General features: G+C 41.5%; 2 protein-coding genes across 3 annotated transcripts; one reads left to right on the top strand and one right to left on the bottom strand.

Annotated features, from left to right (window-relative positions):
* Positions 1-523: 523 nt before the first annotated feature.
* On the bottom strand, positions 524-14,729 carry hal (histidine ammonia-lyase). The gene is made up of 20 exons (XM_080737747.1): positions 14,429-14,729; positions 13,940-14,000; positions 13,645-13,672; positions 13,483-13,557; positions 13,329-13,401; positions 13,127-13,193; positions 12,999-13,036; positions 12,506-12,631; positions 11,666-11,805; positions 10,703-10,750; positions 9,632-9,779; positions 8,338-8,433; positions 7,669-7,727; positions 6,977-7,057; positions 6,773-6,838; positions 6,494-6,659; positions 4,630-4,764; positions 1,768-1,876; positions 1,568-1,637; positions 524-1,020 (listed from the first exon to the last, which is right to left on the bottom strand). The coding sequence occupies exons 1-20, from the start codon at positions 14,673-14,675 to the stop codon at positions 883-885; spliced, it is 1,971 nt and encodes a 656-aa protein (XP_080593873.1). The 5' UTR covers positions 14,676-14,729; the 3' UTR covers positions 524-882.
* Positions 14,730-16,513: 1,784 nt separating this feature from the next.
* LOC308293761 (ETS domain-containing protein Elk-3-like) lies at positions 16,514-27,838 on the top strand. 2 transcript variants are annotated; one of them, XM_080736386.1, is made up of 5 exons: positions 16,514-16,786; positions 20,271-20,479; positions 21,191-21,964; positions 23,910-24,032; positions 27,014-27,838. In XM_080736386.1, the coding sequence occupies exons 2-5, from the start codon at positions 20,273-20,275 to the stop codon at positions 27,110-27,112; spliced, it is 1,203 nt and encodes a 400-aa protein (XP_080592512.1). In that variant the 5' UTR covers positions 16,514-16,786; positions 20,271-20,272; the 3' UTR covers positions 27,113-27,838. The 2 variants fall into 2 exon arrangements, with proteins under 2 accessions (XP_080592512.1, XP_080592511.1); XM_080736385.1 differs by having other exon boundaries at positions 23,910-24,044.
* The last annotated feature ends 79 nt before the right edge of the window (positions 27,839-27,917 follow it).

The following is a 27,917-nucleotide window of genomic DNA, read 5'->3' as shown; positions in this document are numbered from 1 at the left end:
GATGCTTTGCAGTTTACACATCTGATTACATTACCTGTGCATGAAACCTGTGTTGTGTTCGAAAAAGACCACTTCTGGGAAGTACATAAAACACCAACACATTCTCACCCCCGGAGTTGAGAAAAGGCTTGGAACGAGGCTACCCCTCAAGTAAAACTGTGTAGCATCCCTGACCTTTGTTGGGCTGAGGCGGGACTTCTAGCATGCCTCAGGTTTGTTTTGTGTTTTTCTTTAGTTATTACTGGTTATGGAGAATGTGTTGCAGGGTTGCTGTGTTGTTTTATTTATGTCATGTCCTTTACTTCCATTATTTCTGTTACATTATGTGGCTTAAAATGTGGCTGAATCCATGGGTGATCTAGCTAGGGCTTTTGAGCCATAGCAACGACTAACGTACATCAATTTATTTTGCCAAGCGACACCCTCATGCAATGGAGTATTTGACAGCCTTTGAAATATTATATCCATTTGCCTTTGAGAACAGCTGATTAACTTGACAAGGCATGGGAGGACATTGTATAAATGAGAGTAGAAAGCAATTTTATTTTAGATTTTATTACTATGTTATTTATATTAATTTACACTTTCATATTATTAAGCAAGAGTACATGTTAATCAGGCATACATTTACTATTTGATAAGAGAATTGTACAATGGCTGAGGTAGTAATAAAGAGACAAACAGAGGTTAAGATAAATACTAGTCATGATGAGTCCCTCCGTGGGCAAAAACATTAGTAAAATAAATCAAACTTTATATCTAGTACCAGTGTGTGAATAATTATATTTAACAACATTGCATTTTGGTTAGTAGACCTTGTATTGTACTGTACTTTCCTGTGCTTGTATTTGCAAACTGTTAATAAAGTATTCAATCAATCAATCAATCAATTGATTGGCGAAGACGTTTCCGTGGCGATGCTGGGGACTCCAGGGAGAAGGCAGTAGGTGAGACAGGACGAGACTCAGGAATGTACTCTGTCTGATATTTATCAATGTAAGGTTTGGCAACCTGCCACACCTGAAATGGACAGAAATATTAACACATTAGCAACTAAATCAACTTTCTTCCATGTGTGTGTTTTTTACACTGTAAAATATATATATATATATATATATTTTTTTTTTATTTAAACTGCTGTTGTCACGAGTATATCCACACAGAACGGAGAATGAGTAATATAAATTTTGATGCGTAATATTCGCTAAGGCGTTTTCATATCATTTATCTATCACGCTCCCGATGTGTAAAGGACAATTAGGATTATTTGCAATTGGCCAGATATTCCTGTGTGAGGGGTTCAAAGATCCATCTTAAACCTCTTGACTTGCTCACAGACAATCGGGCCTGTCAGAATAATAAACAGCCATGCTTATCCGGAGCCCGGTCGCAGGGGCAACAGTTCCAGTAGAGAGCTCCAGATATCCGGGGATCCCAAGGCATTCCAAGCTTTTATACATGTTAGGCAAATACATTTGGTGTAGAGGGAAATACTTGTGGACTTAGTATAGAGCCCTGGGGTACCCCAGTCAACTATGGGTGAAGTGGTTAAGTGGTTAACACTTGCCTTCTGGTCAAGGAGAAGACGATGAGCCGCCTCGATGTCAGGGGACATGAATCTGTCCTTAAGCCAGGGCCTGTGAACCCATGTTAGATAATTTGACAAAAGATGGAGCAGAGAAAGAACAGTGGATAAATATTAACCATCCTGCACATCATTTCAGAGAACAGAAACAAGTGTACTTTGACCACATATGTTTAACTTACTTGACCACGCTGCGCACAAGGTCATAGACCTTCTCCAATGGAGTGGTGGTACGCAGGGGGCGCAGGAACTCAATGCCCTGGCACGCTGCTAACAGTTCTATAGCCAGAACTGATTAGAGAAAATGTATCACAGTTGAGTTTCTGCTGAATACATTATAAACAGTAACAGTTTTTTCACGGCAGCCATATTGACAACAGTAGGCCTAACAGTTTTTTTCACGGCAGCCATATTGACATACTGTAAATAGTTGTGTCACATCCTGTAGGTGTTAGGTAAAGGGCCATTTATAGTTACGTATGGTTGATTTTGTGTACGTTTGGGGGTGAGACAGTACGTACGGTAATTGCGTTGACATTCATACCGTACGGTCTCTGTGTACAGGGTTCAATAAAGCCTATATGTACATACTATATCCACTAGATGGCACCCACATGCATCTTCCCAATGAGCAAATGCTACATGCTACATACATAGCGCCTACATTGTTGACAGAGAGGTTTATAGACACCCTTGGAGGACATACACTCGGATTGAACGACACTAACCATCGGCGCTAGTCACTGTGCTGTCCGGGTATAATATAAAAAGGACTGGAGAATGGATGAGCTTGGACACATGCCGTTGCGAACGCCTAGAGCGCAATCTCAATGGGGGCGCCGCCGACAGTTAATGAGCCACGGTACGGTAGCCACCCAAACCGACCCAAAACCGACTAAAAACACCCCGTGCACGGGAGTGGAGAGAGACGCATTTGAGATAGCTCAGCTGGTAGAGAGCGCTGATTAGGCTGACAGTGACATGCGGGTCTGCGTCCTGGCCTGTTCACTGTTCAGCGTGTACTTGTGATTTTTTTGTTAGTTTTTTTACTTCCTCCAACGAAATGGATACAAGAAAAAAACAAGTTCGCCACGGGTAGTTCATGTGTACGTACGTTTTTAGCGGTTTTTATCCGTCGGGTTGAGTGTTGTCCGTAAGGTTACGGAGACAATCAATTACGTCCGGACGGCCGGAGGAACCGGATTAAATCACTCTCCCCCTCCGTTTCTAGTGTATTCCTGCGGTCCTTATGTACTACTATGCATGGTACTTCAGGCTCTGTTCCATTTAGTGTAGTAGAGCCAACATGCACAATACATGTAGCAGTACCCTAACACTGTTTGACCAGAATGGAACGGAGCCTTAATTAGAGCCATTGGTAATAACTAGGGCCTACTGTAACATTACACAAATGTCGATGTGGCTGCTATGAAAAAGGCCTATTCTACGTGTTAATTCAACTCTGAAAGTGTAAAGATGGACAAGTAACTTCCGGGTACATTTTTACACGCAAATTAACACTCTGCCGTGTAGTTAATGTCTAAAGTGAAATGTCTTAAATCCCCCCCATTACATTGATTCCACAGGATTAAACACATTACATTGTGAAATACATAAAAGGGACACTTATACTTTGTCACAACACTTGATAACAAAAAGTCTTATCCTGAAAGCTGACAGCTACACTATTGTGTTTACACTGATGACACAGCACTGTGGTCAGTGATATCCATCACATTACAATTACACGCTGTCTGTTGTTTGTTTAGGACGACTTCACAGGTTCAACCTATTTTGGGCATGTCGTCAGTGTTGGGCAATATTACTTAGGAAGGTAATATGTACTTATTTACTCCTTTAAAAAGTAAAAATTATTCAAGAGATTTATTGTCACAAGGATGTATGATGAGTACATGCACTGCTCAATAAATTATAATACACAATAAAAGCAATACATAAATAACAATACTAAACTAATAACACAGTATCTAAGTCAGAAAACACCAAAACAAGTGTAATTGGATCAGTTATATGTAATATCTTAAATACATATATAATATTACAGTTTTGGCAGAGTAATTGCATAGGCCTACGTTACACTACTGGGTAAAGTAATTGCGACCGTAGGTGGCAAGTTTACTATGAAAACCGGCACATCTTGTCCACATATCTCTGTCTATCTGTCTGAAGGTCACGCCTGACACTGTGGTTCCCCTGACACATCACTGTGACATCACAGGTGATATCACAGGTAACATCACCTATTAAAAAGTCCATATATGGGTATTCTCCAGAATCCCTTTTATGCCCACGAAGATCCCTGATGTCATTGATATACATCATTGGCCAGATGGACAAGACATGGCCCATATCTGTGTGGCTGATTCAGATAGGGATCTCCAAGTATGGGCATAAAAGGGATTGTATGTTGTGATGACATGGGAACCGCTCTAACAGAATCCCGTTTGTGCCCATATATGGAGATCCCTGATGTCATCAATATTAAGCCCATATCTAACAGGACTTCATATGGGAATGCCCATATATGGAGGAAGACAGCCCATATCTGTGTGGCTGGTTCAGACAGAGATCTCCATGTATGGGCATAAAAAGGATGTACCATCAGTATATGGATCTCCATATATGGGTACCAGGGGTCTCCATATATGGATAACTGGTCCGATATACATCACTGGCCAGATGGCCAAGAATTGGCCGAGGTTGCATGTAGCCCTGAGGCGTCTTAATAGTAATATTACAGTAATATAGTATTAGTAACTCGTACTGCCCAACACTTATAGGCAGAAATACTCAAAAACCATTGTCAAGGAAATTTAATAGGATGTGAATATTAAAATGAACTCAAATGTTTTATACTGTTATAATCCTGAGTGCTACAACAGTTGCTGTGTGTGGAAAATATAACATTTTAGAATGTTTTACTAAATACTTCATAATTTCCTTGACACAATCCTGGGCTTTTATGTTTAATTTATAGTGCGTGTGTGTGTGTGCGTGCGTGCATGAGTGCGTGCGTGCGTTACTTTGCTCCACATGTTCCACCACCCTCAAGGCCTTTCTGGCAGCCCAGCCTCCCATGGACACATGGTCCTCTGTGGCAGCACTGGTGGACAGGGAGTCCACTGAAGACGGGTGGCACAGAACCTTGTTCTCTGAAACTAGACACAGGAGGAAACAGGTGATTATTGCTGAATGTCGTCAGTGTCAGATGGAAACCTTGTAAGTCCAAAACCATTGCTTTTCAAAAAATATTCAAAAGATTCCAATGCATCCAATGTAGCTATTATTTAGTCACAAGCTCTTGTTAATACTTTAACATTGGTTAAATTGTAACGTTTTTTTATGGCTTTTGGATTGAAGTGGCTGGGGTGCCAGTCAGAGCGTGGCCTGACAATAATGAAATAAGTTTAACTGTAAATGAATAAGAATACAAAAGCAAACGCTACAAAACGTGCAAACGTACAGTATGAACCCTTGCAAAACTCAGAAGTAAACCAGTTTGTAAACATAAATCTTGAATACAGATGAAAACGACAACCACAATAATAATAAGATTCACCCATTTTCAACCTATCTTCATATATAATTGTTCCTCACATATAAAAGGGTAAAAACAATCTGTGACATCATCGTTAGGTAGGTTCTTTTTCTTCTTTCAAATTTAATTTCAAATGTATTAACGTGAGAACAATGTCTTCCGTTGTAGCATGCTAACTTTCCAGGAATAGAAATCCTGCAGTTTCTATTAGCTTGAATTTCCCATTGATGATGTCACTGGTAGGCGGTTCTGAACTATCCACAGCCCACAGAGTGAGTAGACAAAAATGGTACCATATAATGAGCATGCATGAGGATTAATTATATATGAAGATAGATTTAAAATGGGTGAAGTTGTCAATTATCTTTAAATTATCTAAAGGTGGTGTAAGTGATATTTTGGGGTTGAACTAAAGCTTTTGTTGTTGTTGTTAAACAATAAAGCTCTATGTTCTGATAGGAATCATTTCTATACGAGTAAGACTCCCTAATCGGGAGACAAGCGACCGTCACGTCGCATACACAAACCTGATTGGCTACAAATCGTAGCCAATCAGGAGGAAATATGGGAAATGGGACAGATCCATGTTGATGACATGACATGCGTGATTTTAGGCAAAAAATCTGTAGCAGTGTCCAAAAATGTGGTTTGCTAGCCAAGGAGTGTGTGTGCAAAGTTTGGCATGGATAGGGGTGCCGGAGATAACAGTAGGGCAAAAGAGTGACGTGACGTGACGAACAGACAGACTGACTGACGGACAGCCGGTGGAGCTTTTCATAGTAACTTGCGACATGACGGTCGCAATGACTCTATTTTCAAGTGGGTCGCCCATTTCATCCAATCGGGAGAGATAATTTAGTGTTCCAAATCCAATTTTTGTCAATTTTGTTTTTTGTTCCTGAATGGATCAAATTGGTATCCTGACCTGAAAATCTATTTTCTGTTTGCTAAAGAGCTGGAGACACCACTGTTGCTGAACAAACACATGATGACAATGATTACTATGGGGATATAGAGCTATTTAATACAAAGTTCAACATTATTATAAAGAAAAAGATATATATTTATTTACTTTTTTGTGCCTTTGCTCTAAACCTTTTTATTTTCTAGAATAGATGAACAGTTTAGATATCAAGTGGTGAGAATTGAATGTTACATTTCAACCAGCTACAATCAGTACGTTTTATATCCGTCTTCCTCCAAGATTGAACGACTTTTTATGTTTTACAGCACTTTTTATAAGCCACTGACTCTCTATCATGCCACAAACTACAAATAAAGACAAAGAGGAGCTGATGTGCATTGCCATTGAAACACGAGTGCTGTACTGCTGAAGGTGGCACACATACCCAGGGCAGCGGCGGTACAGTGGGCAATCATGAAGCCGGAGTTGAGTCCACCCTCGCTGACGAGGAACGCAGGAAGCTCACTCAGAGAGGGGTTGCACAACCTCTCGATCCTCCGCTCGCTGATGGAGCCCAGCTCGTGGACCCCAATGGCCAAGAAGTCCAGAGCCTAAGAATGGACGTGATTAAACATGTGGGAGTGAATTGAGGGAATCCAAAGGAAGATTCCTTTAGATGAGATTCAGAAACAAATATACCCTATATATGTAATAATATACTAACCTTAGCTGGGTATTCACCATGGAAATTGCCTCCTGAGATGGTCTCTCCTCTTTCTGCAAACACCATCTTATGCAGCCGTTAAAAAATATAACTTTAGACTGAATCATACTGTAGTACTATGATAGCGTGACAACACTATTAAATCTACTCTTGGGATTAAAATAGCATCACATTGCAATGTTTTTGAATGTCACAAAGGGATACAGGATTGTCCGTGGCACTGTTGATTTCTGTGTTGATGATTTGTTTGACAAAGTTTATTGTGTCGTTGGCAATACCATGGACCTGTATAGAGATAAGAAAAATATATTAAAACACTGTAAAGAAAATTAAACAGCGATTGGACATATATTCAAGTAATATGGAGTCCTATCTATGGGTTAAGCTGCAATCCGTAACTTATTTTAAAGAATACATTGTTATTTTAACCAATCTGTAGCGGTTGGAGGTCTCCCTACACTAGTACACTTCCATTGAAAATGTAAACCCTGGTGTCGGGTAGGACACCTACTGGTTGATAAGTAGTACTGCATGAAGCACATAAGTGTGTAATACATCCCCTCCCTCGACCAAGTAAAGCATGAATTCTATCTTGGTAGAGTTGTAGAATTGTGGTCTCCCGCATTCCAGGGTTCGAATCCCAGATAGGACACTAAAGTTATGGATTGCAGCTTTAAAAATTAAACAAAACAAAAAATATAAATAAAATGTTTGAGTGCTGCCGGTCATATCAATTAAGTAACTCAACAAGTTTATACTTTGTAGTACAATGTGTTGCTTGTCGACAAGAACTGATCTTCAAGCTAACATCATGTACTGTAGCATTGCGAGTCATGATGTTCTTGTCGGTAATCGACACCTCCATCACACCATCATGTGATGGAGTATGAGTTTACCTGAGGACAGCAGCGCATGGTGTAGGCATCCTGGACTCTATCACAGAATCGATGGCTCTCTGGGAAAATAAATCACACAAAGACCTATATACGTTTTGTACACAGTAAAAGCCCTCAGTGTTTATTTAAGTCAGTTGAGGAAGGTCTACCGACCGAAACGTTGCTTTTAATAAATTTATACTTGGAACCTGCAAGTGGCAGTGTGCGGGTGTATTTTCTTCATTGAAGATTCAATCATTCAACTACTTTGTGACCGACGCACCTGCTTAAGAGGAGCTACTGGGTGTGCGACAGTCTTCTCTTTACAAGTCAGTGAATGTAAAATGTACTCAATTGGAACTGTTAGTGAGTCAGTGAGTTAAATTAACACTTAATTGATTTTGCAGAGAACTTCATGCCTGAGGGTGTGTTGCTTACATCCAGTTTCATGAATATTTATAACAATTAATCTACTACTAACAAACTACTATTAGTTACGGGAACTACTTCTTAGCCTGACATCACCAGACTGGTTGAAACTTTTATTTTCCCTTTCCAAGAGGCATTGTCTCTGAGAGCAGTTGAAACTCAAACCAACAGGAAGAGGTTGGTGTGTACACTATAGAGTATGTGTATTGTCATTATATGAAGTTCTAGCTCTCCTCTGCCATGAGTCCCACTTCTTCTGACCTGCTATCTCTGAAGAGTGATGGTCTGAGTCCAACAGGGAGCGGAAGCGAAGGGCCACCTCTATCTGCCCTGGGTGGGGCCGCAGTGAATGGATGTCTGTCCAGAGAAGAGAACACAATGGAGGATGGAACACACATCCCAGAGTCATGAGAATCCTACATTCTCAAGAATGTATATCCAATGAATCATCCGTAGTTAGGGAAAATTAGCAGAATATCTGTCAAATCTGTGAATAAATTCCTTACCAAACAATTTCTTCACCAATGTGTTCGTAAAGGTGTCTAGTAACATATCTAACAAAGATTGAAATTCAACATCCCTAGCAAAATGTTTGACAGCTAGGGTAATTCTGGGTCTCATTCACTTACTATACACTGTACTATAATTGAAAAAATCACTCCCAAAACTATGCTTTAAGTGGGATGTGAGGGGTCTAACTAGGTAATTTTAATTATTCTGAATCCATTGCAAGCATTTGTTTTGCATGAAAAACATTCCTTGGGACAAAGATGGACCCCACACCTTGTGAAAAGTGATGACTCATCACTAAACCATCGTTTTTGTGCGTCTGTTTTTGGCCCAATGAATGTTTTTCGTGCAAAACAAATGCTTGCAATGGATTCAGAATAATTAAAAACACCTAGTTAGAACCCTAACATGCTACATAAAGCATATTTTTGGGAGTGATTTTTTCCCTTATAGTACAGTGTATAGTAAGTGAATGAGACCCAGAATTACCCTAGCTGTCAAATATTTTGCTAGGGATGTTGAATTTCAATCTTTGTTAGATATGTTACTAGATACCTTTATGAACACATTGGTGAAGAAATTGTTTGGTAAGGAATTTATTCCCAGGGTTTTATTAAAATTCCCTGACTACCGGTGCAGCTTTTGGATTTAACCACATGCATGAACCCTAGCGTCCATATTCTGGGGCAAACATTCCACAAGGTTAATATAAAAAAAGAAGACAAAATATAAAACACACACACACACACACACACACACACACACACACACACACACACACACACACACACACACAGAGTGCGCGCGCAGCTATTTGTTGCTATTCACAACAAATAGCTGTATTGACCGTATTGACATTAGCCTATGTGATAAAAGAAAATGACCTTTCGCCATACAACTGTTAGGGAATGGAATCACTTCTTCTTGTTCCTCGAACACAGAGCACAGAAGCAACAGATAAAGACGATCAAAAGCATTTGGACTTATCTTGTGACCAACCCAAGCTTCTACCAAAGTTCAACATCGCTGCCACTCCGTTGCTCACCACTGTCAAAGGCCTTTGTGGTCCCCTTCAGCACCTCTAGGGTCAGAGCAGCCACGATGTCTGCCTGTTGAGCAATAGCCTGGGCTCTCTCTACAGCCTCAGCCCCCAGAGACGTGATCATCTGGGTTCCGTTGATCAGAGCAAGGCCCTATGAAGGAGGGAGCGCAGAGTAGTTGGTGATTTATTGGAGTATATGGAGTATTTATTGCCATTCAGGCCGGGAACACTATTTAGTGTATTACAGTACATGTACAGTATGTAGCAACATATTTGTTTTTGTAGGCAAATCTTTGAATAATATTGTTTTTCAGAAAACTTAGGTCAGGCCTAAATGGGGAATAGTCATACATCACTCATCATACCTCATTTCAGTGCAGCACCAACAGTACATGTCAAACACAACATTTCCTGAACATTTCCTTATCACAGTCCCCCCCACCCTAACCTAGTTCAGGGGGGCTATGAATAACAACAACATAATAATAATAATAATAATAACTAGAAATGTAGTTCCTGCAGAAACTGTGTGGGCTCGCTGAAAAGCACAAATATTATGTATAGGAAATGTACACATCCCTCACATGGACTTTCGATTCAGGTCAAAAAAGGTTTCAGGAAAAGGTCCATTGAAGTCAATGGACTTTGGGGGTTTGGGTTTACAAAAATGGTTACAAGAAAAGGTCCATTGAACTCGCATAGATGTCTTCTAAATGTTTTGTTTTTTAAATGTATCTTATTGCCTCCTATCTTAAAATTATCATGTGTGTTTCTTGTTGGTTGACCCCTGTGTGGGAAAAAGAGCTGTATTAATAGACTGTGAATCTCTATAGATTTATTTGCATTTGGTTGTTTCACCCGGACCACTTTGTGTGACACACCCAGGTCCCCTTCATAAGTGACACTACGTTTTTATTTCATTAACGCTGAGGAAGGCATCCGGGCCGAAACGTCCAAGTTCGTTGTTGCTTGCCTGGAATCACACAACCTCCAACAACCTTTAAATAATTAAAAACACTCGTCAACCTGTTAGTTCCAAATAGTGAAAACAATTTAATTTAAAAGTAGTGTTACCTCTTTAGGTTTTAGTGTGACAGGCTTCAGTCCATGGGCCTCCAGGACCTGGCCAGAGATGAAAGGATAGAGAAAAGCCAAGGGTCATCAAAAAGCAAACATGTTTTCCAACTGGACCTCACGTCCTATGACTCCAGACAGGAGGCAGAAGGTGACAATTGCACTGTAGAACACTGGTTCCCAAACACTGGGTCGAGACAAATTTGTTGGTCGCAGATTGCGGACACATTTTTATGGGTCCCTTAATTTTTTATTTCCTACGTTTTGTTTTTAATTATTATTATTTCAAAACATTCCCTTTTCATTCAGATTTTCATGAATAAAAAAATGCAATGATTTTTTCTTAGTAATTTCATTAATAAATAAAAGAAAAGTCCAAGAAATTCCATTTCAGTCAGACAACTCACAAATAGAATGAACCAATATAGAATGAATGAACCAATATATTTCATTATTGTAACATTTATTATTGTAACATGTAAGTGTATATGTAATATTTAATCTTGGCGTTCAGGCTCTGCAAAAATGTTCTCCCTGCTCAGCACAATTAGAAATCATCATTAACCATTAAGATCAGGAACATATATATATAATAACAACCCCCCCATGGGATACAGAGCTAGCAGAGCCCACTGGTGGTGCTGGGGTGGTGGTGGGAGCAAACAAAGCCTAACAACCAGAGGCATACTCAGGCTCAGGTGACCTTAAATACCCGCCAAATTGGTCAGCTGATTGCCACGTCAGCGTATGACGTGTGGGTCTTGCAAAACACTGAACACACCCACATAGGGCAGCACAGTGTGAACATCTCGAGTATATCTGCCTGAACTCACCTCGCAACCTCGTTGTGAGCTAGTAGATCTGCTGTTTGCACTAGTTTGGGTCCGGGGAAAACGTCTAATCTCTCTTTCGGGTCACAGTCTGAAAGGTTTGGGAACCACTGCTATAGAATACAATACTTACGTATTTGGCGTCTGCCCAGCCGCTCTTTGGGGACCACATTTTACCTTCCCCCATCAACCCCAAGGCTAGGTGAGAAAGGGGGGCCAGGTCTCCACTGGCACCAACTGTGCCCTTCTCTGGGACAAAGGATAGACAGGATGCTGCAAAGACAACCACAGATTGGGCTAATTTATGCTTCAGCTAAATACAGTACATCATTTTAGTTGAGCGACATGTCACACGCAATGTTGGGCAAGCTACTCATGAAGTGTCATTATTAATTAAGGCCCATTCCCACTGGGCCAGATAACAGATAAAAACACCTCTTTCTCCAGATATTTTTCCATTCAAGTGGATGGTAGATACAGATAAAGAAATATATCTATCACAGATAAAAAAGAATATCTGTGATAGACATTTTTTTTTATCTGTATCTACCATCCACTTGAATGGAAAAATATCTGGAGAAAGAGATTTTTTTTATCTGTTGTCTGGCCCAGTGGGAATGGGCCTCTACTGTGTAGTTATTACTCCTTAAGTTATGTTACTTGTTTATATATTATAAACACTTAGTAACATGTTACTGCATAACTCTCACACAACACTTTAGCATGACTTAGGCTGTAGAAAAACACATGACAGTCCAACATGTAAGCCACCCACTTTATCGACCAGTTAAATGGGTCAACAAACAGTTTCAGTCAACTACAGTCGATAAACAGAGTCAATTGAGGTAAAGGGCAGGTTGATGCAGAGTACACAGCAAAATCCTCAGCGTTCATTTAACTCTGCAGAGAGAGTAGAAACATGACCAAATGGACCTGTAGCTAATAAGGATTTTCCGGTGTACATGAGGCTTACCATTGAAGGCCTGGATCATGGCATGCAGGGTTTCCGGAGAGATTCCACTGTAGCCTTTGGCCAGAACATTGATCCTCAAAGCTAACAGCATGCGGGTCCTCTCTGGGCTTAGCGGGTTTCCCACACCTGTAGAGCACAGTTTAGTATTGATGGTGCTGACAACACTGTAAAGCTGTCAACTGTACTTAAATGTTAGTCTTTGGACGAACCTCCAATGTGGCGTGCGCACTTGTTCTTTGTAATACTTCCAGTCTAAACACAATATTCACTGAAATATTTGTCTTTAATTGACTAATGCTTACTGCACAGCTTTTGGGGGTTATAGCTACGATCAAACTTCATGGCAGAGCATACACTATACATTACACTTACTATAAACGTGTAATGTAAATGAATCCTTCTGCATGGCATGTCAAGACTGCAATACTAGCACAAGAGGAAAGAAACTCACCAGCTAGTTATTTTAGTATTTTCTTAGGGAAAAGAAAGTTACCTGCAGAATGCGACCGGACTAAGTTTTCCTGAAGCTCTCTGTAGGAAAGAAAGCACATTCCATCAATGCATAAATGCCATTATCTCAACAAAGGATTTAATAGAAAATGTGAGTACAATAGTCCATACTTCAGCTTGCTGACAGGAATTACAGTTCGGGCAAATTTTCCAAAGCCTGTTGTGATTCCATAGACAACTGCAGAAATACAGAAATGCAGGGGCAGAAAATAAAATGTAATAGAGATATAGCATATTGTTTACCAATACCGAATACTTTGCATGTTATTATAATCCTAATAAAGATCTAAGAACTTAATAGATTTAACCCAACCTCTGTTTTCTTTGACAATTGTGTCCAAAAGTTCCCTGGCTTTCACAACTTTGCATTCGGCTGCTGGAGTCAGCTGAACAATGGAGAATGGTTCTACATCATTACAAGCATATAAGACTGAAGACAACACATAAAGCATAATATGGATTGTTACCTTTATCTTGTATAGCCCCTTGCCTAGATTAACCAGATCTGTTGCTGTGAGGTTGTTGCCATCCAAGTGAAGATACTACACAGGGAGTTACACACAATTCATGATAAATGCAAACAATACAAACATTTTGTGCTAAAGATTATTTTTATCTGCAACACTCACCTCTTCAGGTTCTTTGTATGCAGCAGTTCTACATTATATAGTTTAAGGATATTGCATATTAAAATACAATGCTCTCATAATTGCTGAGATCTTAAAACATAGTTTTAGTTAAATTTCATAAATGCAGTAGCCTACTCAATGTATTGTGTGGAGAGGTAACCATGAGGCCATATTTTTCAACATTGAAATAATCCCTGACCCTGTAATGGGTTAGATGAAATTGGTGGTTTCAAATATAACTCTACGACACAAAATACTTGACTATTCTAGGTATAATGCATAAACATAAGGATACAGATGAGAAACCCCAGGTTGGTATGGTATGAAGTCTGGAGACATTGTATCTCCTTCAATGGCTGGAAATAGAAAATAACATTGCATTGATTGATTGATTGATTGATTGATTGATTGATTGATTAGCTTACTTTACGAACAGTTTGCAAATAGTAGCCTAAAAGTGGTGCAATTACAATGATGCTAAAAATAAACACAAAAAGCCTATAAGGGATTGTTTCCATTGTGGTACAAAAAGCCTATAGCTGATAAAGCACTTCAATGCTAATAAAATATCCCGCTTGAGTGACATCCGCGTTCAGTCATACATGCGTCTGACTTGGATAACTTAACAAGGTTGTACCACATCCCTTATATAAATCTGGCTTGATGCTGCGCAATTACGCACCATAATGCACAGTAGGAAATATCACCACCATCATGACACGTTGTATAGGCTATTTATTTGTCAATTGTCTCATATATAATATGGCCTAATAATATCATTTACCAATTTCGACAAAGTCATTATCTTCCAGGACGTCATCGATCGTGTCATCTGCGTCCAACAGACCCATTCCCTGGCACCTCCTCACAACAAAACGAACGTCCTTTACGGACGTGATGCCACCGTTGTCAGGCTTGTTTTTCACATAGCGTGTGAGGGCCTCTTTTCCAAGCCACTGGATGGTGTTGCTGGTGTCTCGACAGGGAACTGCCACCCACTCATCCCGAATATGGACCGTGTAACGAGGCATTGCTTGTCAGCCAGGATTCCGCGCACCACTGACTGAGCAGCGCACCGTCCTCTCTCCAAGGTACCACGTTCAGCACCTAAAATGTAACCCACCAATTAGACACAAGCTTCGGAACCACGCCTCGACATTCCTCGGTTATGTCCCACCTCCGCGGGTCACCTGCTACAAGGGTCACATCAGGCCTAGCCTCGGAAACCCAGACTTTCATCAGGCCTAAAGCTGGTTGAGTAATCTCAACTAGTCTAGGCCTATTTGACAAGATGTCATTTATATCTTATCATAATCGGGATATTGTTTTCCCTTTTCCACAAAGTTAGATATAGGCCTATTTAATTTGACAAGGCAGATAATAAAAGGTTGTCTCTCAACAACATAAAGAAAGGGCCATCAGTGGTGTTGCCACTCGAAACTTGTAAATAGACATATACTCACCTGCTCCCATTTTCCACTGTAAATGTCTGCTTCTTCTGTTTATTATATAGTCTACCTTTTATTTTTTCTGCTTTTGTAATTGATGTTATCCCATGCAATACTGCAGTTCTATCCGTCTGTCAATGTTATATGTGATACATGAAGTGGTTCCTGTGTAAATAAGCCGAAAAGCTTACGAGGATCTCCTTTTAGTTGACTTGTACCAGTGATTTGTACTGTCATGAAACTGTACTGTACTTTTTCCCATGCAACCTTCTAATACATTCTGCAATCAATCAATCAATCAATCAATCAATCAATCAATCAATCAATTTAATCAATCAATCAATCAATCAAAAATCCACACACACACACACACACACACACACACACACACACACACACACACACACACACACACACACACACACACACACACACACACACACACACACACACACACACACACACACACACACACACACACACACACACACACACACACCTCCGGCCTATTAGATGTAGGTGGCATTCATTTCCAAATTAATTCTTGTTAAAAATACAGACCAACAAGTAGCACAGAGTGGACTTCTATGGGGCTTTTAAGCATTTTCTGTCCCTCGCTATTTCAACAGATCCGAGACAAAAATAACGACTAAAGTATAATTCTAACACTTTCCTTTCAACAACAAAGAGAAGAAAAATGTGTAAATAGTAAAAATAGTAAAAAGATTCACAGAAACTGGGGGCAGAAATTCTCCTCTGCCTACAAAATGATGTCATACTTAACAGCCCCATAGCCTGTCTTGATGCCATTATGGGAGAAAAGATGTAATTTGCTTCAGCATGCATAATATTGTGTTGGTATGTGCAGTCGCAATCTCTGCAGCTGTAGGCCTACTAATGAGTGAAATTATGAATTACATTCTCTTAGGTCTGTTGATACTTTAATTGATAATTATGCACTGGCAACATTCATTAGCCTAATTAGTTAGGTGCTGGTCAAGGATTGGGAACTGTCCATGGTCCTAGAATAGCCTAATCACAAGTACAATTTTGAGGTATTTGTACTTTACTGTAGTCTATTTTCCAATTTCCTTTACCTCTACTCTATATCTCGGGTACAAATAGTGTACTTTTACTCAACTACATATTTTGACATTTGTACATACGTACATTTGAGTTGCATTACATCTGAGTAGTTTTTCATCCACTCACTGACTCCGAGAGAGACAGAACTACAGGGGGAGGGAGGAGGGGGATAGAGGCAGACTCGGAGATGAAAGTTAACGCTGTTATCGCGCCTCCTAGCGGCTTCGCCCGAAAAGAGCAACGACGTCACCCCAGCCAGAGAGCAGCAGAGAGTAGTTACTATGTTGTTGCCATGTGTGTTAAAATAGAGCATCGCTGCCTGGCCATCGGCGGGCAGCGGGGAGAGAAGAAGAGGGGAGGAAAAGTGTGTTTACACAGACGGCAGAGCGCCTGGGGAATCGTGGGGGAGAGGAAGTGAGCCGGCTCTGTGTCTGCCTGCTCCAACTTCCTGCTCAGAAGAAAAAGAAAAAGCCAGGATCCTATTTCAGTCCAGCACTGAGCCGTGTGTGGAGAGACCAGAAGACCGCAGTAAGCATGGAAAAACCAGGGATCATACGAATTTCATCTTAAAAAGTTCCGAGGAGGAGAAGACAAAGCAGAGATAGCAGGTACTTGTAAAATGTACATATAGCCTACTAGCCTACATTTAGATTATAACATAATAGTAGGTAAGTAGTACGCAGCATGTCCCTTTTCAAAAGTTCTCAAATGTGTAAAGAAAATCTTTCGAAAATAGCAGATCTACAAGCTCATTGTTAGCTTGTAGATCTGCTATTTTCCTACTTTGTTGGCTGAAAGTTCTGAAACTTGTGAGTAGCGAGATCATTTGTTTGTTGTTGCTGGTTATGATACACTCGCATCTCTCTCGATTAAATAATAACGTCACAGTGTAGAATACGTTTGCCTATGTTCTAACCATTACACAGACTATCCACTAACTTTATGAATATTAAAGTGGCATAAAAGTCCAGGAGATCTGCGTTCTGTGTATGATAGTCAATGGTTTTCCCCGAGTGCACAAATCGTGTATACCTCCTTCCGGTGTGATTGTGTCTATGGAGCAACATCTTGAAAATGAGTCAGTGGGGCAAAATAGCGGAGGACTATTAATCTACAAATACAATACATTACATATTATCAATCCGGCCAATACCCAGACAAATTAACTCCGGTGAAAATCTGGTATCGAGTGGTATGCGGGCAAAGAGAACACTGATTATATTTATAACAGACCTAAACTTTTTTTTTATGACAGATGCTTTGCTAACGGGGCCGCGATGGCCCGTTGAATTTTCCACAGTCTGTGAACACTGAACAGGAAGAGAGAGCAGGTTTAGTCATAGCTAAGTAATGTCTACACATGCACGCGCGCACACACACACACACACACACACACACACACACACACACACACACACACACACACACACACACACACACACACACACACACACACACACACACACACACACACAGGCACGGAAGCGCGCGGACACACGTAATGTTTGCGCCTCTCACTGGTGACTGACTGGTGTATTACATATGAACACTGGTGTATTACATATGAGCACTGATGTATTACATATTATGAACACACACACACACACACACACACACACACACACACACACACACACACACACACACACACACACACACACACACACACACACACACACACACACACAGTTTGCCCCTCTCACTGGTGTGTTGGGCCTACATATGAACACACACACACACACACACACACACACACACACACACACACACACACACACACACACACACATAATGTTTGCCCCTGTCACTGGTGTATACATATGAACACACACACACACACACACACACACACACACACACACACACACACACACACACACACACGCCACACGCACACATCTAATCTCATTAGGAGTTTCCGTTCCCCGAACACACTGGATTGCTTTGTGCGCCCGGCGCTTCGCAGCGTGATTTCTCAATTCCGAGCATCTGCAACAACCTCATAACTCACTCAAGTTGACGTGGATGAGTGAGTCTACAGATCCAAACGGTTGCATCAAACAGCAGCAGCCAGGATGGAGTGGAAACCGGAGGGAGTAGACGGCAGACGTAGCCGGAGGTAGAACTGTCAAAGAGGAACTCGATGACAGCCACCACCTTCACATCTGCAAACAGGGGCGTCACAAGGGGTAGGAAAGTGGGACTGAGTTACCAGGGCCCAAGGTGGAGGGGCCCTAGTAACTTTATCTATTGAAAAATAGCAGATATACAAGCTCACAGCGCGGCACTCGCAAGCTTGTAGATCTGCTATTTTTGAAAAGTTGTGAAAATGTGTGAAAATCTTTGAATATATGTATTTTTTTAAGCGAACATTTCTAACTCAAATTTTGCTTCTGGGGGTCCCTGGAACGAAATATTTTGAGATCGGGGTCCGTGGCCAAATACATATCTTGGGGGTCCTTGACAGAGGTTTCTTGCACACATTTTACGATTTTTCAAAAATAGCAGATATACAAGCTTGCAGCGTGGCACTCGGTGCCGCGCTGTGAGCTTGTATATCTGCTATTTTTCAATAGTTAACATTCATGGGGGGCCCGCAGTGAATCCTTGTACCCAGGGCCCAGAATTTGGTGTGACGCCCCTGGCCACCACCTTCACATCTGCAAATAATAGAAGTATCTCCGAGCACTGCAGAAAAACGCCATGTATTGTTTCAGTATGGGTTGAAGGGTGGAGAGAGGAAGGGGACAATGATTTGATCTCTTGACCCGCTCACTCCCGGGATTTGTGTCGGAAGTGTGGCAGGATTGGGGAAATGCTCCCCCAGTGTGAGATCCCGTCTCCTCAACATTTGTCCTTGAAAGTAGAATAGGAGGAAGTCCTGACTGTGACAGTTTTGTAGTTTCACATGGCAGATAGAAAACTCTAGGGATGGGCTTGGTCCGGAAACAAGTTCAGCCGTGTGTGTGTGATACACGACTAGTGAGAGGTGCAAACGTGTGTGTGTGTGTGTGTGTGTGTGTGGCCATTCAGTCTTCTGTTTTATGTATCATATTATTCAGACACTCACCCATCACCTCATATATGAAGATTAGAAGAAGGGGATGTAGTAGAAGCAATATTTACTTCTCTTATACAGACAAAAAAGCCCCTTTGTAAATGTGCTTAAAAGACTCAGACAGGAGCTCAGAGGCTGCACATTCCTCTATTAAAGGAATAACCCACCCTGGCCCCGTCATACTTCCTGTGGAGAGGGCCAGGTTGGACCGCAGCATATTTCTGGCTTGAGCTGTTGTTTCTCCTTATATTTTTCTTCCTTGTCTTCTTCTTCTGCGGCCACTGCTGCTACGTTACACTGCTCCCGTCTCCACACACTGTTCTATTCATCAGGAGTCTGCTCTCCCTTACACCACATGTTACAGCTCACATAAGCCACAGCCTCCTTAACCTACTATAGTGCATAGTGTGAAGCTTAAAAGTGTACGACACAAAGAAAAGTAAAGTTTGGGAAGCGGTCATTTAACCTCTCTTTGTCGAGAACCTTCAACACAAATGCATTACGATTTATTAGCAGTTTGTAAAGGTTTTAAAAGTGACATAGTAGTGTTATAAAGTAGCGTGCCGTGCATTCAGTATGTTGTCATCTGGGTTAAGACAGCCAGATTCTGATTTGTGTTTTACTTATGTTGGACACTTTCCATGTTGTGTGTGTAGACTGTGGGTACAGTTATGACAAAGTGCCTGCATTCAATCAGAAGTAGCAGAAGTAAATGGTGGCGAGATAACAAACATAATTGTTCATCTTTAGAAAGATTATCGCTCTTGAGCTTGTAAATGGTAAACCTTTATCCAACGCGCTTTACGATGTGCATTACATTCACCCATTGACACACATTCTGAGGTTGATGATGGCGTGGGTAAGTTAACCCATTAAAACCGTGGACGCATCTGTGTCATTTTAGATTTTTGCGTTGACTATTCAAAAATAGCAGATTTGAGTTTCGTGCCGCGCTGCAAGCTTGTACATCTGCAATATTTGAAAACTGTTCAAGTGTGAGAACTACTGATTTACTACTTTCTTTCCTCTTCTAGGTATGGACAGTGCCATCACCCTGTGGCAGTTCCTTCTGCAGTTGCTGTTGGACCAGAGTCACAAACACCTGATCTGTTGGACGTCCACCGACGGGGAGTTCAAGCTCCTCAAATCAGAGGAAGTGGCCAAGCTGTGGGGACTGCGCAAGAACAAGACCAACATGAACTACGACAAGCTGAGCAGAGCCCTGCGCTACTACTATGACAAGGTGAGATCACCTGCCTTCCAAATATCTGGAAATACACTTGAACCTACTGGCCTGGGTTGTATCCCACTCAATGGAGCATTCTTTCTTGTTTTTACCATACTGCTTCAGAGCTTCTCATTCAGAGCTTCCTGCTCTTGTATCAATAAAGAAAAAGAAATACTATGAATGGAGGATGGATATCTCTCTCCATCTTATCTCTTTGTAATGTCATGTTGTAGTGGCCAAGGGTATTTCACTTTAAAGAGTAGTTGACTGAATTGTAGGTACCTTACATTTATATTGTATTATATGTAATTACAGCTGTCATAACACAGCGTACCTGGTGCCATTTTAATAGGTTCCTGAGACAGCATTGTGACATAAAAAGTTCATTGTTGTTCTTCTTTTTCAACCCACAATCTCCGCTGGCAGATACTTCCACTTCCCCTTTCCTCACCGGAACAACAGCACAGCTATGGCAGTGACCTAGGGTTTTTTTGATTGGTTGGACTAGCAGGAAATTCAGTCTATTACTTCAAAAGTTACATAAAATGTGGTCAAATAGAAAGTTCCCTTTTAATATCAACACAGACCCTGTTGTTTTTAGTAACTGCACTAGTGGTTTAACCTTTTAAAATGTTCAAATGGAAAATGGCCCAAAGTAAAGTAGAATCAAAGAGTTTCTGCGCCTCAACCAGTTCACCACTAATCCTATGTTCCTCAATCTTACAGAACATCATCAAGAAGGTGATTGGCCAGAAGTTTGTCTACAAGTTTGTCTCCTTCCCTGAGATCCTTAAGATGGACCCCCAGGCAGTGGAGATGGGCCTGGCACCTGGGAGGGCAACCCTCCTCCAGGAAGGAGATAACCCAGAGATGGAGATGAAGGAGGAGGAGGACACCCAGAGGAGGACGCTGGAGGCCCTGGGGGCACAGGCATGTCGCAGTGACTTCCTCCACTCGGGCCTCTACTCACCCTCGCCTTTCAGCTCCTTGCACAACAAGGCAGAGCTGCTACGAGCCCTGCGGGAATGCCAGGACGAGCCGCGCTCCGTCATCCGCTTTGGCACCAATGCCAACGAGAGGACCTCGCCTCCCACCAAAACGGAGTCCAACGTGTCCTCCAGGTCGTTCAAACTCTCCCCGCCACCCCGCTCCCCGTCGTCTCCACCCCACCACCACCACCACCACCACCCGGCCCTCCTGCTTGGGCGAAGCTGGAGCCCAGCGCCCGAGGAGGTGGAGGACTCTGACCAGGGCGCCCAGCCCCTCAACCTTTCCTCCGGGCACCGAGAGCGGGCCCTGCATCCTCCTGAGAAGAGGAGCACTGGTAGTAGCAGTAGTAGTAATCAAGGAGATGGACTCCCACCGAAAAGCAAAAAGCCCAAAGCTCTGGAGATCTCTGCCCCTTCCCTGTTGCTGGCTGGGACTGACATCGGCTCCATAGCTCTGAATAGCCCAGCGCTGCCCTCTGGCTCCCTCACCCCAGCCTTCTTCACTGCTCAGGTGAAACGAATAATGAAGAATACATCCTGAATACATATCACTGCTATTAAAACTTAGCTGCTTTGGGTTTCTCAAACACTGTTAGTCGGGCACCATTTGTCTGTCTCATAATGCATGATCCCAAGCATGCTTAAAAAAAACGTCTGTGCTGTGCCTCGACAAAATTTAAGTTCCATCATTAGTGTCACCACCGAAATCTCAGATCGGCGACAGACTATGTCATTCCGTGGCAGGCACAGCTGAGGCCTAATGAGCAAGTAATAATCAAATCATACAGTAGAATGGAGAATAACTCTGCGATGGTATCCGTTTCCGTCTGTGCTGTGGTCTGGCTGCTGGCAACGGGAAGCTGATGGGATCTATCCAGAACATGATGTCAGTTGTCCCCCAAAGCCCTCCCAGAGCAGCGAGGCAGCACCCCAGGCCCAGCCACGTCTGACACGGCCTGGCATACAGGGCTGGTAAACCGTACCAGTACTGTAATAGCCTAATCAAGACGTAGGTAGCACGGTTAATGGAAGAAAACTGACTCTAGGACGGAGATTGTGTCCCGAAATGTAGTAACTTACAAATTATACAAAAAATTATATACCAATCCTTGCCCTTTTGAACATAATTATGTGCTCTGATTTACGTGCAGTTTGGTTTATGGGGTGTGTGCAGTACTGTATTTGAGGGGTTGAATGTAATGTTGGAGAACCCAGACCCAGTGATGTCAGTTATCTCCAAATTTGGGCACTGTTTAGTATCAGTGATGTCAGCATGCGTGTATATCGGACAGACAGACATTCGGTAATTTATTAGTAGGATATATATATATATATATATATATATAGATATATATATATATATATATATAGATATATATATATACACTCAAACAATTCTAAAACTGTTAGGAATCAAATATATAATGTGAATAATCTCCCAACCACAGTAACTACAGTAGGTGGCACTTCTGCTTGTATCGCAGTCTTGATATGGTCTATCATGGAAGAAGGTTAATTTACAGTACATTTTTATGTATGTATGTGTGTGTGCTCTGCCATGAAGTTGGACCCAAATTCATCCTGTAAGCAAAGTTTGGTTTGGTTTGATCTTTGCTATAGCCCCTAAAAGCTGTGCAATAAGCGTTAGTCAATTAAAAACAAATATTTCCAGTGAATATTGTGTTTAGACTGGAAGTATTACAAAGAACAACTGCGCACGCCTCATTGGAGGTTCGTCCAGACACTGAGATTTACAGCATGCCGTGGCAATAAGACTCCACTTACTTACCGTCTGTTTAGAAGTGTGCAAGAAATGAGATCAGAGTGAAAAACGAGAGATTTACAAAAATCCTCTGCTAGGCCAGTCTATGGAAGCTGGAGGAGGCTGTAAGTGATGCCATATGCTCCAATAATTCCATTAATAATGAGAGCAGGGCTGGGTCCCTCTGCTCTGCAACACTGCCTCACTTCTCTGAGGTGACACGGGGGAAACTGGAAGGGGGGGGGGGGGGGCTCTGGGGGGAGAGGGAGAAATTGATTTCATATGTTTCTCTCCGACCTCCTTTGCCGTTCCAAGGCCCATGGTGCCTGTGGACCCCCACCCCCAATCAACAAGAACCCTCTCCACCACCACCTCTCTTTTGCCCCACATCACCCCTGTATCCAGCAGAGGAACCACAGACTTCCTCCCCGCTCCTTCAGTTTGTTGTTCCTAACGCCAACAAACGCCCATTTAAGAGTTCGGTATGTTTCACATTATGAAAAGCCTCAGCTTCACATGAAAGTTCTCTCCAGCCAGTGGCCAATGCCGTTTTCATCTCCAAGAACAAGAAATAACAAAAACAAATGCTGTCCTGTGTTTTACTCACGCTCTGTCTCGCATTCTCTTTCTCTATCCCTTTCCTTGGCATTTCCCTCCATCCATTTCTTTCTTTCCGATTCCCTCTCTACTCAAGACTCCCTCAGGGTTGCTGTTGGCCCACAGTCCCCTACTGTCCGGTATCCACTTCTGGAGCAACCTAAGTCCTGTCGCCCCACTCAGCCCCGCCAGGCTACAGGGCCATGGCTCCCTCTTTCAGGTATGTACCAAGGTATGGACCAATCTGCCAACTAAATTGTTACCAAGAAATGTCTTCACTAATGTGTATCTAAAAGTGTTCCACCCCCCGCCCTCTTTTAATGTCAGATACGTAAGTATTATCTACAACTTGAAATGTTTCACTTCACTCCAATAACCTGATAAGAAAATATAGGCTACCGTTTAAAATGGGGGAATATGTGTGACTCTGTGTGAAGGGTTAATTAACACCCATGGCCAACTGCATTTGCAGTCAAGACACTGCTATAAGAACCCAAATGAGGGACGGGTGAATGTAATCTTTGGTGAGTAAATTGTGGAGACCAAACACTACTCTGGGTGGTATGTTTCTTAATTTACTACTGTGGTAGTATATTAAGGGCATGTTACAAATAGCTGCAAGTAACTGCCTGAGTCTGCCTTAAACGTTAAACATGGAGAAATAAACAGTGGCATATAAAGTGCTTGAAAGCCTTCCTTGAGTAAAGTTACATAATACTAGTGTATCTTACATGAAAGATATTTTTACTCCAAAATCACTTGTACAAGTGTTCACATCTTACAGTATGTACTTAAGAAAGGTAATGGTGTTAAGATGTATTTAAGTATCAAAAGTAAAAGCACATATATCGAAAGTGAAAGTATTATTAAAGACCTTTTCGTGGTACAAAGAAACAAAACAGACAGACGTGTTGTCCACTTCTCTCTACTTTCAGAATAATGCAGTTCCGGAGTTTCAACATAAAAGAGCACAGATGAGTTTGAGTGCATTTCATCAATCACATGGCATTGTAGCTATGAGTTTTGAGTGGCTTTCAAATCAATCAAGTCCATCTTTCATCTTCTACATCTCCATCCACTTGTAGGTTTTACACAGTATGATTCATTCATCCTCAATAGGGACCTGGGCTGAATGATGGTCTAACTCTCCACTATTAATGAAATGCATCATAAGTGCTCCTCAGCCGGATGCAAAGAAAAAAGGAAAAAAAAAGCTAAAACCTTTCCTTCATACGAACACGTAAACACTTCACCTTGCCCGCATGCATCCAATTCTCTTCCTACAAAGACACTTCCATTCCAGGGACCCACGTGCCACAGAGCACTGACATATCTACTTCCTATTATCTCAATATCCAAATCAAAGCCTGTGCATTATAAAGGACTGGCACAGAAATTATTCTATCAAACATTCCATATTCCAATATGGAATAAACATTCCACATTCTAATGTAAAAACTCCACATGCATCTCAGCATGTGGAGTTTGTAAAGGCATTACATGCAAGAATGGTATTATGGTGGTGTTGAAGAAGACTCAGACATCGACTCCTGAACCATTTGACATGGTGGATCAGTATTTGAGTATTATGCAACTCATTGAAATAAATGCAACTTTATATGTAAATGCAAAAGTGGGCATGGCAGGTTTTCCACTAAGGAGTGGTTGTAGTGAAAAATAAATGATAGCAATCAACTCAGAATCATGAAAAGAACCCTAGCTTGACCCATCACAAGTTAGTTAAGGCCAAATTAAACATTGTTTCTTTTTTTTATATCGGTTCAGTACAGTACACAATGTACACTATGAAAGTCAGGGTGGAAGTTTAAAGAAAGAAAAATCCCTCTGTTATTCCCCTGAGTACTTGGTATTCGGGTGACTACAGATATGACACACATACTGTATATCTATCATATATCATAAGGGTCGCCGGTTCAAGTCCAACACACGGTATGTGGTGTGGACTACTAGCAGGAGAGGTGCTAGTTAACAACCTCCTGGGCACTGCTGAGGTGCACTTGTGCAAGGCACAGAATCCCTAAAATAGCTCCTGGGCACGACTACATGTAATCAAAGAAAAAATAACGCACATCCTCATCTTCGGTGCCGAGCTAAAACTGCCAACGCAGTAATACTAGGAACAAAGAAGGTAGCTCGCACTCACTTTCTGGTCGCTCCAAACTTTTCTTTTTAGTAACAAGCAGCAAAAATAGACGTTTCGACCTGTTACGGTCTTCTTCAGTATAAACCGGAAACAGGAAATCATTGTCTTTATATACAAATTAAACACTGGTAATTATTAGCCCCACCTGGTGAGCTGGAGCGAATTTCAGTGATACATGATTCAGAAATGTAATCTAAAAAGGATTCAAAATGTGACATGATTATTTTGTTACATGATTCATTTTTTGGATACACATGATTTTCTAAAAATACTACATGTAGCCCATAAAGTAAATTATTAATCATTATGATGATTCATTGTTGCTTTCAGTGACAGTCTATATATATTTCTGTCCCATCAGAATTTTCTTCCCATACTAAACAAAATACAATGCATCATTAGTCCACAACATTGATGTGTCTGTGTCAGACACATCAATTCCATTTTTTATCAGATATTCTCTAGACCCAAATTACCTGAGATTTGGTCTTTTGATTTTCTAAATCGGATGCTTACTTTAGCACATAATACAGTATGTCAAATTGAAAAGAACAATTGCTTCTGAGATATGTGACAGTACTAGCAGGAACCAAAGGTTGTTAGGTTAGATTTGCAGACACTCGGTCTCGGTACGCAAGGAGTTCCAACTGAGGTGTCCTGTTTCAGCGCTCATGAGGAGAGGAAATCCTGCGAATACTTCCTGTTTGAGCCCTGGGGATCCAGTCTGAACAGGGCGGACTGGTTTTGAGAACTGCTCCTCATTTGTGAACTGGGCACAAAACACACACACACACACACCCACACCCCTACCCCTTGACGGGCATACTGCGGAGTAGTGTTCTTTGTGCACAAAATAAATCTAAGCTTTGTTGTTGTTATGGCGATAGAGAACACAGCAGAGGGAGAGGAAGAGCGACACAGCATAAAACAACAGGAAACCAGAGCAGTGACAATACGGCAGTTCCTCACCGGAAATAAGCTTCTGCAGAGTTCCCCGCCTCCCCACTAACTCCCATTCCCTTTCTCTTCCTCCACAGTTCCCCAGTCTAATCAACGGACACATGCCTATGGCTATGCCAAACCTGGAAGGAACACCCTCCTCCCTGCTTCTGTGCCCCAACACTCACAAGTCATGATCCAGGGTCTCCAAAGCAACTCTGCTCCACCCAACTCTGGATGGCATTTTTTTTAAATCATACCAGTTATCGTCAAAATTTCAGTTTATTTTCCTGTCAATATTTGCTTATAATGTAAACGACTGAGAGACATTTTGTGACCTCATGTTTTTATTGCACTTAAGTTGCTTCAAATTCCAGTTATTGAAAGCACTTGGTAAAAAAAGAAAGGACAGAAAAAGAAGCCATATGCCACATTGTCTATAAGACATCCGGCTCCTTGTGATAATGTACAGCACATTTCTACATGACCCTGTCCAAGATGGACACAAGTGAAGTGTAGCTACTAGCTATGGGTGGCTACCCAGCCTCTCATTCCAAGTATACAGCTTGGTTGCTTTTATCAATTTAGTTTTTTATATTCTTTTTTTTTTTCCTCTTGTAAAACTTTAATCGCACTGTGAAACTGGTCGTTTCGGTTGTTTGTGTGTATCGTTTGTTATTGAATGCACTGCGCTTCTCGGATAGTACCAGCTGTGCCTTGTTAATGTCCCGTTTTCTTTTACAAACGCATTTTTATGAAGATAAGATTTCAAAATCAACGCAAGCCCACCCCCCCACCCCTGTAATGTCTTTTGTTGTTTGTTTTGTTATACTGGAAGTAACATACAGTATGTATTCTGTATTATTTTGTATTGGGGAAGAAAAGCCGTCATTTTCAATAAACCAAGCATTGAATGCTCTTCCTTTTGGAGTGATAGCAAGTTTCACAAGTTTCAGATAGTTACAGGTGGATGTCTGTCTACTACTGTACGTGCAAGAGGGA

Source organism: Nannobrachium achirus (genome assembly GCF_963921795.1).
Source record: "Nannobrachium achirus genome assembly, chromosome: 11".
In the NCBI taxonomy this organism is placed as follows: Eukaryota; Metazoa; Chordata; class Actinopteri; order Myctophiformes; family Myctophidae; genus Nannobrachium; species Nannobrachium achirus.
The sequence above is the reverse complement of the archived record's forward strand: the minus strand, read 5'-3'. Positions and strand labels throughout refer to the sequence as shown.